General features: G+C 35.4%; 1 protein-coding gene across 19 annotated transcripts in view; it reads right to left on the bottom strand.

Annotated features, from left to right (window-relative positions):
* Positions 1-15282, bottom strand: part of MECOM (MDS1 and EVI1 complex locus) — a 533910-nt gene that overhangs the window by 45294 nt on the left and 473334 nt on the right. For 16 of the 19 annotated variants that reach the window (XM_046658725.1, XM_046658720.1, XM_046658714.1 and 13 more), the window contains 2 exons: positions 13479-13613; positions 1425-1527 (listed from right to left, as the gene is read on the bottom strand). In XM_046658725.1, coding sequence (XP_046514681.1) covers positions 1425-1527; positions 13479-13613 — 238 coding nt within the window. Of the gene's footprint in view, positions 1-1424; positions 1528-13478; positions 13614-14812; positions 14946-15087; positions 15270-15282 lie in introns of those variants that run through there. The other 3 variants (XM_046658728.1, XM_046658731.1, XM_046658727.1) reach the window with 3 other exon arrangements.

The raw sequence follows: 15282 nt of genomic DNA, 5'->3' as shown, positions 1-15282 counted from the left end.
TAAGAAACATTAAACCCTGGAAGCATAAAATATAAATCACCATTAAACATCATAAACATTATATATAACATATATGGTATACGTACGGATTTAGATATGGATACGACACATCAAAAACAAAAAGCAACTGATGGGTTCACGAGTGTTTTAAAGGTAATTTGTGAATGGCAGCCCTAAAAGAAAAATATTTGCTTCTGTTTTGGCTTTATAGAATAGTAAACTATTTATATTTTAAAAAATAACTGTTTGAAAAGTTTTTCGATTTAACACTCACTAATGAAAGATGCCTTGCACCAGAGAAAGTCCAAACTAGACTTTTTATCATCTAAGCACTCTCACTGCACTCTCAGATTGGGTCAGACTCCCCATCCAGACTCCAACTCTACCAGGCTAGTTGAGAACTCTAGGTTTCTAAAACCATCTGTTTGTCAGATTGTCTAAGAAGAAAAAAATTTCCAAGAGGCTCCCCAAAATACAACTGGTAAAAATACAACTGGTATAATCTACAAAGAGGCAGAATGCAGCTCAGCCAAAGGAAAAATGTTCAGGTAAAGAGCCAGCCAACAGCAGTAGCTTCCTTTGCAGGAGCTATGGGAGCAGAAGCTGAGGTTCTCTCTTTTGGAAAGCCCGGGGATGGAAGGTGGAGCCATCCCCATCGCTCTGGTAAGTCAGGATGGGTAAACCTTCCCAGTGGTCCTTCCATCTGCAAAACATTCTAAAGACACCTCTGGATTATGTTGAATCAAATCACATTATATTAGGAGAGAGACATAGGAAAGAGAAAGAAGAAAGCATTAAATTCTCATCCCAATGATATAAATCAATACAGGTACAATCTTCCTTCATCTTACCTGAACATATATCACCAGTAATTAGAATTCTTTTTTATCCCCCCTTCATTTGATTTAGAATAGATCTCTGGCAAATAAAAATTCCTCTAGCCCTAAAATTTCCTCATCTGTACTTTTCTCCCAATCCCCATCCTCCCAACCCCCTCCCATATGGTCATGCTGGCTAGGATTTTACTCAGGTAGAAACACTTTTCCCAGGAATAGAACTCTAGATAGGAGAAATATCCACTAGATTTCCGAAAGTCCAAAACCAAGGTCCCTGGAATGACTGTCGTACAGTGAAAGGATTCTCACCATAGTCTAAGGCATTGACAAAACGTTTAAATATGTGATGTCTCAGTCCAAATATTCAAAATTCCTCTGACCTCCACTTGAGGGAAGACCTCTACTTACTTGAGCTTCACCATAATATTAGCCAGATGTCAAGAAAATAGCCTCTCTAAAAGAAGGAATGAAAACTGACACTGAATAGTCAGGGAAACTAACAAACATCAAGTGTGATGGACCCTTTTGGATGGTCCATCACGGTCTTTAAATGAAGGCCATGAAGATGGTGGCATAAGTGGCACTAACCGTGGATATCCGGCGCCATAGTTTCATGGGGATAATCTTCACTCTTCATGAACAGCAAGAGCTCCTCTCCTGGTGCAATGTCTGCCACTACTCTATAAAAGATCTTTAGAAGACAAAGGAAGGGTTGGGTGGGAAAGAGAATGAGAAGTGAATACCAAGAAAAAGCAAGATATACACTAAGATATCTGTACATTTTCTCCTACCTTAACAAAAATGTTCCTCTTTATTTTTATCAAAAGAATTATGACTTCCAGTTTAAATACTGAAAATTAGCCCTCTGATGATAAATGGAAAGCTGTGACTCTCATGCCAATTCACAAATCTTTTCCAAATCCTACTTCACAAATCAAACTTTCTTAATGCAAGGCTTGCTGTGTCACATATACCCTGTTTAATGTTTAACAAAGAACTCTCCCTTCTCTGAATTCCTCACTCGAGTGAACCACACATACTCACAGAGTTGACTGAGTCCTGTGTTCTCCAGCAGTGGCAGAGCTAAGGGTGGCAGGGGCACAATTACCCCCTTGAGCGTGTTCTCCAGAGTAGCACCTTCTCAATAAGGTGTTTTTAAAATATTAGGTTGGAAAGACATGACAGAAAGAATCAGGACAGCAAGATCTACAGTCAAAGAGCATATTTTGTTTTTTAAAAACTTAATCCCTCTCTCACCGATCAGAAGGGGTGTGCCAGATCCAGGACCTGCCCTCAAGCCCCAGCTTCTGATCCCACTCTTTGAAAGCAGGCATTATGCCTTTAATTGACTCATTTACAGGGGTTTTGGGGGCTGGTGCTTATTCCCCTTGCTTTCTAGCAAAATGCCGAGGAGAAGAAGGATTTAATAAATCTGTTAATGACTGACTAAAAAGTGGTGGGGCAAGTGAGGAAAGAACTCTGAGCTATAATTTCCAAGAGCTGCCTACCTACTCCTAACCAGCTCTGTGACCTTGGGCAAGTCATTGCCCAATTTACTTTCCCAGGCGTCAAGGGTTTTTCATTTATAAAAGCGTTTAATTTACAGATCTACAAATATCAAATCACGATGTTAGACACCTCATACTAATAAAATGTTATATGTCAATTATATTTTAATTAAAAAAGCATTTAATAATGAAAATATTTAAGGTGCTTATTCATTGTACCATAAAAATGTTCTTACTTCTTAATTTTATTCTAAGATTACTTATTGAACAATTCTGTAACCAGATAGAGATTATGGAAGAAAGAATGAAGTTATACAACTGGTGAAAATGAGACCAATTACACTCACTCCCACACAAGAACAATGCCACCAAAAGCAGCAACAAAACTACGGATCCAGTTCTGCTCAGTCTCAATCTAATGGGGAGAAAAATCATGTGACACAAACTGGTACACCCTACTGAGACACGGGAAGGATATATTTTTAGAAGACATTGCTCTAACTATGGTTTGCTGCAAGACCATTTGATATTCCAAACTGAGAAAAGTTGAGTAAATTATCGTCTTACAAGATCATTGGAAATGGGCATAACTTTAACTGTATTTATCTATTTATCTTTTGAAAAGCAAAAGATTAAACACATTAAACACAAGTACGTGCCCCTTTATTCCAGTAGGTGGCTCTGAAGTCCAGTTGTTTATTTTTCTATAAAAAAACCAGAGCACAAAATTGTGCTAAATTCAAAAAATAACTCAATGAGGAGTATTTTCTGCTTAGTTTATTTCCTGTCAAAATAAAATCATTTTTTTCATTCAACAGTAATCTAACCAGGTGACGCTGGCTTATAAAAAAACAAAGCCAAACATAAAGTGTTGCTATAATACGTTATAATACAACATAAGATTCTTTACATCTATCCATAGACAGAAGTAGACTATCTTAGGAAAATTACTCCTTGTTATGTGCTGTTTCTTATAAAAACTAGCAAATTCATAGTTTGTATCTTCTTAACCGTAACCTTCACATTTTCCCTTCTTTGGAAGTATACTGAGGGAAACAGTTCTGCTCAAAAAGCTACCAGATTAAAAAGAAAATTAGTGTGAGTTTGCTTTTCCCCCTAAACCTTCCAGTTAAATGCTTATAAGTACCCTGTTTCACACTGGAGTTCTATTTCCCCTCAGAAAACAATGGACTTCTCTCAACCGCCTGAATCACCTCTTTTTTTGGCATCTCTCAAAGGTTTAACTTATTAGCTTCCTTTCCAACAACATGTTGACATTTGAATTGTGACATATTAGAACTTTTTGGTGGCTTCTCGGAAATAGTGAGGTTAAAGAGACAATACCCTGTAAGACCGTAAAACAGTGCAATTGTCTCTTTTGGGGAATGCTGCTTAGACACACACGCCAGATCATTTTAAGAAAGTATTATGATATCATTATTTCTTTGTGGTCCACTATTAATCATGTCTCCTTTAATTCCATTTTAGATTTACTCCATCCAATGTGAACAGTCCAAGAAACAAAAGAAAATGATGGATACATGGTAACTATATATTACAAAGACAATTCTCTTTGCCAGGACATAGATCACTATCGTAATTTCCCTTTAAGTGTCCAGATTGTCATGTGAAGAATATTGAGTGCATAAAAAATAAAAGACACGGAAGAGTGTTGATGTTGGCTTTATTTACTGGAGGTAAAAGGTGACATTCCAGGCCATGAAAGGCAAGGCAAAGCAGAGTGGGTTTTAACTTCAGGGTGTTCTTTTCGATTTTAAGTGAATTTTTATGGTGCTCATGAAACTGAGGTTTGAAAAGAACTGGCAAGCGCCAGACGTAATGAGGGCAGATTCTGGGCATGCTTCCCCATATAGCAATAAGAATGTGCCTCTAAGTCCCATCTACCACACCCTCACAAATCTAGGGGTTTTTTTCAAGGTGTTGCTACCACTTGCAATCCTCCTTATATCTCGTCTCTTAGGATCTTAGAGAGACAAGTAAAATTCTGTTTTTCCTCCTATAATTACAACAGCCCAAAAGCATGATTTAAATACTTGAATCCAGAGATGTCTACGTATAAAGTTAGTTTACATTCTAGCAATAATAATACGCCAGCAGGCATTTGAGAAGTGAGAGGAGTAGTTCAAACAAAACATAATGACAATCTGTTGCCTCAAAACAAGTATGTGAAAGAATGACGGAATATAATCTTGGGGGAATCAAGTCTTTCAGAAAATAAGATATCACATGAATGCTTTTATGTTATAAAATAGATCTTTCAGCAAATAAATACAATAAAGAACAGAAGTGATCTATGCAGATTTTCCAGTAGGTTGGTATATTAAGTATGCTTGACCACACTTACAAAAATACAGTCATAATGTCTTCAAAATCAGTGTATCCTCCAAATCTCAGTTATATTGAAGTCCTATGAATTATATGTCATCTGAGTTACGTACCAGAAGTAGAGACACTGCTAATATAAATCCTCTGGTTTTTGTGTTGGAGAAACCTAGAGGGGGATCAATTATTCTGCTAAATTCCATACAAGAGTTAACAGGTCTCCTCTCCCATCAGGGGTTTTATGGAAAAAGCTACCTGTATTCAAAATAAAAACGCTCTGGACGGGGATTTTGTGATGAATTCAACTCAAATATATAAAGAGGGACTCAAAAGTCTCAAACACTTAGAAACAGTTTGAATTGATACAAAAGGGTTCTTGATTTATTATTTTGCTACATCTCTCTCAGATTGCTTTATTAGAAGGAAAGATCTCAATTTCTCCCAATATAAGGTAAAAGATAAGAAGAATGGGGCTTTATAATATAAGAAAATAGGATTACATGGAAATTCCAATTTTTAAAAAATCATGATAAATATTTTAAAACTGTGTTAAATCCTCTAGAGTTTATTATTTGGAAGCTAATACCAAATTCCAGAAGCAGAACATGATATGAACATGACGTAACATGACCATACATTTGAAACTTCAGTCAAAGTGGTCTTTTCATTTTATCACATAAAAATTTAATTTTCCCAGTGTCTTGCTGGACTCTTTATTTTTCCAGAAAGCTATATTTCTATCTCTGTAAGTATGATATTATATTTGGATCTCTGGATACTTCAATTTATAAGAATAAATATTTCTGGTAAATGTTTTAGTAACAAACCCTTTTGTATTTTTTATTTATTTGCTAAAATAGCACACCAGTGAAATTTCTGAATATGTTTTCCCAATTCTAAATCATTTAGATATTCAAATAGTTGAAAATAAAAGTAGAAATTCAAATTCAGATATTTGAAAATAAAAGTAGAAACCCCCATAATTGTTCACTTTGTTACTAATAGTGAAATTCACAATTTAAGGCATAAATACGATTATACATGTATATAGTAATTACTCTACACAAAATTAGTATACTTAATTTATTTTAATTAAATCTTGAAGTCAGTTCCAAATGCCAAAAGAATATCCATTCAGTTAATACCACAAGGCCAACCTAGGAATAAAAGGCAGTGGGGATATGGATTTGACCTAATAAATTTTAGACTTCCGAAAGGTATATTTTCACATGATATCATGTATAAACATATATGTGCTTGGATATGGCATATATTTTATATGTGACAAATAAACGTGGCAAAGTATACGTTTGGGGGAAATTTTTAAATTTACATAATATATTTGCAATCTCATATTTTACAATTAATATAAATAAACGTTTAATGGCATATGATTAATTCTAATTATAAATCATATAATCTATATGTAAGTATACATTATATATTGCATATTGTATGTAATATATATGTTTTACATAATTATATATTACGTATAGTTGGAATTGGAATTTATCACATTTCACTAAATATTCATTTTCTTTTGCTTTTAAGCCCAAGAGGACCACCATTAAAGAGAGTATGGACACTTACAAGCATTCTGATAGGAAAGTTAATAGGCTATAAAAGACTTTCAGAGTAATTCTGTTTTATGCTGTCAGGGCCTGTGTTCAACCTAATCCTCCATCAAACTGATGATGCTACCATTTGTATTTATAAATGGTAATAATGTGGACTCTTGTTTATTAGCCTATAAAATAGAAAAATCCAGAATCTGTCAGACCAGCCTTGCTGTCTAGTTTGCTATACTTGGATCGATTTAAAGTATTATGTTTGCACTATTGAAACAGAAGAAAAATTCACTGTGCAAGAAGGAAAACAAAAAAGAAAGAAAACACATCCTTTACTTTTAAAAAGATGAACAAGGCCTCATTGTTATGGATCCCCGTTTATTTTTCCTGGTCAAGCACTGGAAGTTTTATTTATGCTTAATAGACTGCATTTGGCATGCCTAAAAATGACAGAAGTGTGAATTATGAATGACCTTCAACCTATTCAGGAAGTTGTAATAATTGAAATAATAGAGAAACATACTCCTGCAAAATCTGTACTGAGAGACAACTCTTTCAGACGATTGCTCTTTTCACTTTGAAGTTGACAGTTGATTTCTTCCTCTCCCAGCTCCCAAGATTCAGCCTGAAAGCTTCATTTTCTATAGCTTCACTCAAGCTACCACTCCGAAGACTAGGACAAGCTGAACGGAACTTGAACATTGGGATGGTGGTTGGGAGGGGAGATAGTTGACAGTTTGCCCATCTGAACAAAGTCAACATTTGATATGAACACATCTGTCAGTCTTGGTGCTGCAGAGAGGTGACATAAAGTCCATGGAGACAATGTGTACATATGCACTGGCTTTAGGAAATACAGCCTCGACCCCTGATCTACCCACAGTAAAGTGGGAAACCCCAATTCAGGGGGGCAGGAGAGATGTCAAGTTTTTAGCCTCTGGAAGAAGAACCCCATTATACATTCTAAGCCTAATTAGTAAGAGATAACTAGAAGTGTCTTCAGCAGACAGAGATTGATGACAGAAAGTAAAGATATTTGTCCAACGGAATAAAAGCTTTATCATGGCCAAGCTTTGCCAAAGCAAACCAACCTTAATTTCCTTAGTTTCTCCTGTATTTGTCTTTAGGGTGACAGTCTAAAGACTAGAAAATGTTAATTGAGAAACATCAGGCACTGTCTTCTATACCTGCTTCCAAAATGAAAAGTATGTATCCATTGGTTATTTTCAGGCCAAAAAATTAATGCAGGAGAAGTGTTTCCCACCACATTTTTCTCTCTTTGTTAATAACATGAAGAGAAAACCAAGTATAATTTATTGGATGAAACAAAATAGAATTGACTATTGGTTTTAGTTTGCATAAATAGGGCAGTGATGAGGTCCACTTGTTATCATACCTGGAGCCTAGAGTGCCCCCACTCTGGAAGCCTTGCAAGTTGTCCCTTCAAGGAATCTCTAAGGATTTCTCTATAGACCCCACAGGAAATCCCCCTTAGCTACCTGTCTTTCATGTGGCCATTTTGTCTGATTCTATGAAAACTGATCATTCTGAACAGTTTCAGAATGTTTTCCATCATTACATGATGAGAAAGCTGAAGTTCATCTTTGGGTTCTTCACTAGGCTGGTGCTTTTCTTGTGTCTTTGACCAACACATTCTCCTCCTTGATGGCTTGTAATGCATTTTGACCACAATCCTCGTGGCACCATTCCAGAAACAACTGGAGTCTAGTATGACTGTGATGCTCTGAGATCTTCCTGCATGAAAGGTGTTGTGTACATGCAAACATTAATTACTTAAAATGTGCACAGAATGCTTCAGGTCATCTTCATTTTCAACTTATGTGGTCTGTGAATCCCAATAAAACTCCTAGTCTGTGTAGGGTTACGGCAGCATTGCATCCCGGGCATTATTACATGAGGGAAACTTTTGTAAGTTTTTTTTGGGGGGGGGGGGGCTGCTGTTTGTTTTATCATGTAAATATCAAATGGCAAACTGTGTCTGAGACAGTTTCATCTTCGGGTGAAGGAAGTAACTTATCAGCCAGACAACATCCCCCCAAATACAGCTTAGGCACTGATCACAAAGCCAGCCTCTGGGTATTGCCAGCTGGCATTCATCTTAAAACAGCAGAGCATAACTTTGGTATAAAAGTGGAACTTGACTTAAAAGCAAAGCAAAGAAAATGCCCAAAGCCAATAATAATTTTAACATCAAAAGAGGTCACAGAAAATGTGGGCAGAAATCCTTGTAAAGGAAGAGCAAATTAACAAATTACCTGACAGTTGATGCAAACATTTTTAAAAAGTGGAAAGAGGCTAACAAATTACATTTTGTTTTTTACATAGCTGATCTTCCCTGCTTTTTTTTTCACAAATCACATTAACTGAATGATGCAGGAAAACTTATTTTTTTTCCTCAGTAAAAAGCCAAAGAAAATAACTTGATAATTGAGCCCATAATAAGCTTGCAATAATAATAGTGCTCTGGTGTCACAGCAGTCTGATAGAACCACTGACGTGGACCTGAGGAGAGGGAAAGCGGGTGTGCCAATTCAGCCATGAATGTCCTGGAAGCAGTTAAAACTTTATAAGGTAAAGCACAAACGAGAACAATGTCTGTTCCAACTGAAAACACTGTAGAATCTTGCTGCTGTTCATTAACCACAAGAGAGCTGGCAGAGTCCTCTACGTGAATTCTGACCTTGTACTCTCTGAGAGGCGCTCATTCTTCTCTATCTTATTTCTTCAAAATATACATCAGGCCTTCCACAACCTCTTATCGACACATTTTTCTGTATTCAGAGTGAACAGCAGACTTCTCTCATTCTACTTGCTAAATACTGTCAAGGGCCTGTTTAAAAATAAAAGGACTTATCACCTGTGTAAATGACAAGATTAATAACTTCTTGGGTTTCTGAGAACTTCATTCCACTTGTAGACCATGCTAGAGCAGGCCAGGAGTGTGAATGAAATCGTGCTCCTTCCTATGATGCAGAATACATTCACACGTATAAAATACTACTACAAAGCACACGCCCAGATCGTTCTAATTGTCATGAGTGGAAAGACAGGTCTTGTTTAAGTCTAAATAGCCGGCTAAATACGTGAACTGTGCCTTAGTGATCTGGCTGGTTACAACCAATATGGTTTCACCACAAAGAAGTATTTGAGGAAAACTTGTGTGCAAAGAGTTATTCCATTAGTACACGAAACATGTGAACATGTCATAGATGAGAGCTGGCCTTGTTTGAGGTGGATAGGGTGTCTGTCATTCATCTTGCCTTTGATTTAGGTGGTGGCCATAGAAATGCGGAGGTATGAAGAAACTTATCAAAGGATGAGGGAAAGGTGGGATCAGGTGACACCGAATGTAAACCAACACACTACATCCACCCATCAAAATGGTTTGTAAAAGTAAGATATCTGCAAGACGTCAAAGGAAAGGACATCAAAATATCCAGGAAAAAAAACCTCAGTAAATCAGCTCTGTGTTTGGCCTACTTGACATTAAGCACATAGGTGCTTCCAGATGTAAATGAAACCTCTGAATCATTAATAAACCTTTTTCATGCTGCCGCTGCATATTTGGTCCTCTTGAGGACTGTTCTGGAAAGAGCTTTCGTCATCCAACTCTCTGCTTTTGCTCTTGCCCTGCTCTACCTCTCAGTGCCAGTTCTTGCTCCTGAAAGCAAACAGGGACAATTTCAGATTGTTCAAATGTAAAAATATTGGAGGATTGTCTGTCTCAGTAAGAATTTCCAGCTAAACTCTGTGCCACAGCAGTACAGCTACAGAGCACTGTACAGAAACTTTTAGGAACATGGGAAAAAATAATTAGGACTTCAAGGATAAAGAAACTTATGTGTTTTTAATGGATCTCCTATTTTAGGGCTTGAGTGTGATTGTGGTCTTAATTTACTAGTGTCTTTGGTGCGGTCTTCCTCTACAAAGATAAATTACTACAGTTAGTACCATATTTTCAGGGGGGAATAAGGATATCAGTCAGAAGCTGCAGCTACTTAGAAATTATGGTTTAGCAGCTATTCCAGTGTTTTCAGAATTTCTATCTCCAAAAACATTACTGCAGTAATTTTGAAAACATGAAATAAGAGAGACATCTAAAAACAATAAACTCAAGTCTTTCTAGGCAGCATTGTCAAGAAAGAAAGCTGCCACAAAACTAACTCTGGTCTGAAAAAATAATCTGAAATAAAATAACTTGCAGAAATCTCTTGGAAAATTTAAACTCAGGAAAATCCCCTCAAATAAAATGCTTGTAGAGAGTTTTTAGGAACATGTTAACTGAATGACTTTTGTTTTTATTATACAAAATAGATTACATCCTTTATCAACTTTACTTGAAAATCAAAATCCATGCTGTTTCTAAGTACTTCTCTACCCCTAAATAAATCAAATATGAGTTTTATCCAGTATACATGTTTTCACTGTCCCAGTATCATCAATCTGTATTATCATCTTAGCAAGTACATTTATTCTCTTCTATGGAACTCCTCCACATCATTATAGAATTGGTCCAAATTGATTCAACTTTATCATTAACAGTAGAATTTTAAAAATGTGTGTCTTTGCAAAAATAAACTATAATTTATACACTCTAGTTTCGTTCTAGGTCATCTTTTCCCCTCTTTGTTAGATGCCCTAATTACTACAATGACTATATTGCAGTTGAAAGATTCATCTGAAATTCTTCCTTTTCATAGGCCAGGACTTATACCTGTCTTGTTGTTAACATTCATTTTACAAACTTGAGCTTTATCTGAGAATTAGAGCAAAGAGAAACCCTTCTTACAATTTCCTGTAGATTGCCTCATTTGCTTTTGTGTTGTGCAGGTGAGTTGACGTTGTTAATGTTTAATAACCACTCCTGATCCAGGGTCTCTCTTTATATCTGAATATTAAATAATATCTCACATAACGGGAGTATTCATTATGTGATGAGTTGTGCTTATTCACCATTTGGCAGGTCCTATTCCTCATGGAAAAAGAGAACGAAAAAATAGACCTGGAGAATCTCTTTAGTCAGCTCTTTTATCATTGTACCTAGCACAGCATTCACGTTTCAAAGCAGTCTAGAATTGCTAGCCTTAATTGGCTTTTAGAAATATGCATACAAGCTTATAAATGAATATGTTTATAATGCATGCACACACTCTTTGGGTGTCTGTTCTCTTTTTTCTTGTCAACGGGACTGTGTGACTGTATGCTCATATGCCTAACAAACAAATCTGACTTTTACCTCTGACTTTGTGGGTGAACTTATTTGACCATGTAATGTCAGTTTCACAATTATGTTATTTGGTATGGACTCTGTTCCCATCTTAGATTTCTGTCAGCATAGTACATAACTTTAAAATGAGTACTTACAGAAATAATAGGTATGGTCTAATATTGGCCTTTTATGTTTTCCCTGATTAACTATTTTCCCTGGTTCTTCAGTTAAAACAAGCAAACATGCTATTTATTAAGGTATGAAACCAGCATATTTTCTTTTGAAAACAATGCATTTTACAAGGTGTACCTCAAGAGCAACTATGCTAAAATTATAAATGCCTACTCTAATAAGCAATCTACTGCATGGTTAGGAACAGCAAAACAGTTTCCCTTTTTTAATGCAATCAAGATTCCCAATGACAAGAATATAGTTATTATAAAATATTAGACACACAACCACTAAATGAAAAAACGAATTGGCCGTAAGTCCCATTCTTAAACCATCTTTTCACTCATCCTACAACAGTTTTATCTGTCTAAGGAAATAGCTCCTATTGTCAGTAAATACGGATAGCAAATAATTATTATAATGCAATTACATTATTTCATCTTATAGTTGCCTTTTGAGGTCCTCCAGATCATTTTCTTCAGGAAATATAACATGAACAATTCATTCATTTACAACACCTATGTATTTCCCACATCTGTAAATAGTGGGTAATCAAAAATGTTTGTTGTTGATATTGACAGTTACTCACATGATAGACTTGGGATATTTTCTGCTCACAATCAATAGCTAATTTAATAATGTTTTCCTTTGTCAATAATGCCTCTTGTTTTCTTACGGCAAAGGGAAAAAAACAATTGATTGGTTTATTATTTTTGATGTATGTTGAAGATTTTCAAATGATTCTCATTTAAACCTAATTTTACAATTTACTACCTCTTATATAGTTGAGTCATTAAAAATTATCTGGTAGCTGGTAAAATGCCAAAGAATAATCTCATAACAATGATTGAAATAGAGTCTTAGACCATATGACGCTAGCATTACTTAACAGCTTTCAATTGGAAACATCTAACTTGAACTTTCCTTTTTCTTGGTGGTGATTTTCATAGTAGGTTTGCCAAGCAACCATTTTAGTACGGTCTTTGAAACATATTTGATTTAGGTAACCATTGGGTTAAAAGAAAGAAATGATGATAACATAATTAAATGCTAACCCAACAATGTTTTTAAAACAAAAATTAACAGGCTGAACTTCTTGTTGTTTTAAATATTGCCATACTAAGTTACAAGATTCATAACCTAACTTTATTGAGTGCAAAATATGTTTCATGATATTTTCATGATCTCTATTTCATAGTCATTGTTATTAAAGTTAGCCCCACTGTATGGGCCTCCATAAAGCATTTTCAGCACTGATATTTTTAATCTTTTTCACATATACAAAAAGAGAGTATTTTGACTAATCTAAAGGGGTTTCTCATTTATAATTAGGCAAATCAATATAAAATGCATAATCAGATACGTCCACACATAGATCATATCTACCTACTATTTCGAATAAAATCTATATAATATTTCAAGTGTATCACTTCCAATTTCTATATAAATTCATAGTGTTCTTGATTAGCTCAATACTTTCTGTGAATGTCTCCCTATTATGATGGTAAAGAAGAAAAAGGTAGAGAACAGCTGACAATAAACAGTACTCAGTTTTCAAATCATTCAATCACACTCAGAAAAACAGAGTATTTATGAAGTATACTAGCACAAAGTGAATAAACTACCCAAAAAAGTAGTACTGAAAGAAACCAGTACTGAAAATGACTTTATTCTGCATCTTCCTTATATTCGTGCATTACCTTTCACCATATCAACCAACAGGCCACAAGGGTCTAGCACAGCTCACTCTTCTTTTGATTCTTGAGGCCTCACTCACACTTCAGTGTTCTCAGAGAAAGACAAGAAGATCTTTACAACATACCTGATCATTTATCTGGCATGCAACGAGGTTGTGCTGATCATAACAGCCAGCGAACCTGATGTACTTGAGCCAGCTTCCTACATCTGGTTGACTAGCATCTATGCAGAACTTCACATTGCAAAACTCATCTAAGATCTGGAAGGAAGAAGATGAGAACGATCAATTTCCACACCAGTTCATTCATTAGGATGGTTAACTGCTTGAAAATATTTTATTCAAATCTATGTCCCTCCTTTGAATCCTTCAAAGAAAAAAGTCAGACAGCACGCATATCAATAAAGGTGGAATAATAAGTTATCTTAGAAGTGACAATGTACTGTTTTTTTAAAGGAACAAAGCAAGTGTAAATTATTACAAAAACTGATTAATTGCTTCCAAAAAATGCTTGTTTCCTTGTTATGCATGAATGAGTGCTATTGCCTTAATTTTATCCAATGTGATTTTTACAAAAAATAATATTGAGCAGCATACATTAACGTAATATTTCCAAACAGAATAGCCAACATTTCGAGCTCTAAGTCTTCCTATGTAAGGGTACACTTTAACATTTTCGCAGGTTAAATTAATTCAATTAAAAATCTTTAACCTAAGTAGTATTAAATTCCTTTTCAGTTTGCATTTCACTACCATGAAAGATTCAAATCACACCCTTAATTGAAGAAGATAGTAAGATTTGTCTCATAGATGCTTCTGACCAAACTAAAGAAAAACAAATGAAAATAAATGATTGGATTACACTCATGCCAAATCTGGCAACCTAATGTTTTAGTTAACACATGCCAATACATGTGTCAATTTTCTGTTTAGTAAGCAAAATAATAAAATTGGCTGATGAACCACTAAAAATATATAAGAATATTGTAATAAATTGCCATCATTTTATAGGGTGGTGTATTATTTTTCATGAGATTTTACATTTGGCCTAACCTAAATATTAATCATTACTTAGGACACCTATTAAACAAAAATTGAAATGGGAAACATCCATTTTTAAGGTTTTGCGTATTTAAAGGAAGCTCTTCTGACTCACTAGCAGCCATAATGTTTTAACCATCAACATTAAAAGCTGCAGAGCTGTTGACCTGATGGTGACTAACTGGAAAGACTCATAATGTTAATGTCAATCAGTTAATGCAAACTTGAGGAAGTTTCCAATCAAAGACTAAACAACACAGCCTAGAACAAAAATTATGGCATTCAATACCCCCCACAGCACTCGGCTGCATCTATGCCTATATAAAAGTTAAAACAAAATTCTCGGGTATATAGACCAAAAGCAGTATTGCACAGAATTCAGGTAATCACTCAGCTGCAGATTCAAGTCATTAACTCACCACAAACTTCAAGAAGCCCAGTGCTCTGAGGGCTGTAGTCAAGAGGTATTAGGAATAAGCCTTTGGCCACGAGGCAATTAAAGGGCACTAAGTAGCCCCACAATTTAAAAAAGAAAAATCAAAATAGAAGATAGGAATAATAATTGGTACAAACACATACTCACACACACACAAATCAAGTCTTTTTCAAGGACACCTCTGCACAGTAACAACCACAACAGTCTACATTAAACACCCTCTCGAGCCAGGACAGATTTTAGCAATTTCTTATTTACAAAATCACAAACTTTAAGTTGTCTTCTTCAACTCTCAATGCTGAATAACTCAAACTGCAATTTGAGATCTCCCCCCTCCTCTGATGTCTGGAAGGAGCATAAACAACGAGAGCAATACACATTTTAAAATAGCATAAAGTTGGTATTGTTGTTTTGTTTGTTGGTTGGCTTGTTTGGTTTCTGGTTGATCTTTTG

The sequence above is a fragment of the Equus quagga genome, chromosome 4 (genome assembly GCF_021613505.1).
Source record: "Equus quagga isolate Etosha38 chromosome 4, UCLA_HA_Equagga_1.0, whole genome shotgun sequence".
NCBI classification, from domain to species: domain Eukaryota; kingdom Metazoa; phylum Chordata; class Mammalia; order Perissodactyla; family Equidae; genus Equus; species Equus quagga.
The sequence above is the reverse complement of the archived record's forward strand: the minus strand, read 5'-3'. Positions and strand labels throughout refer to the sequence as shown.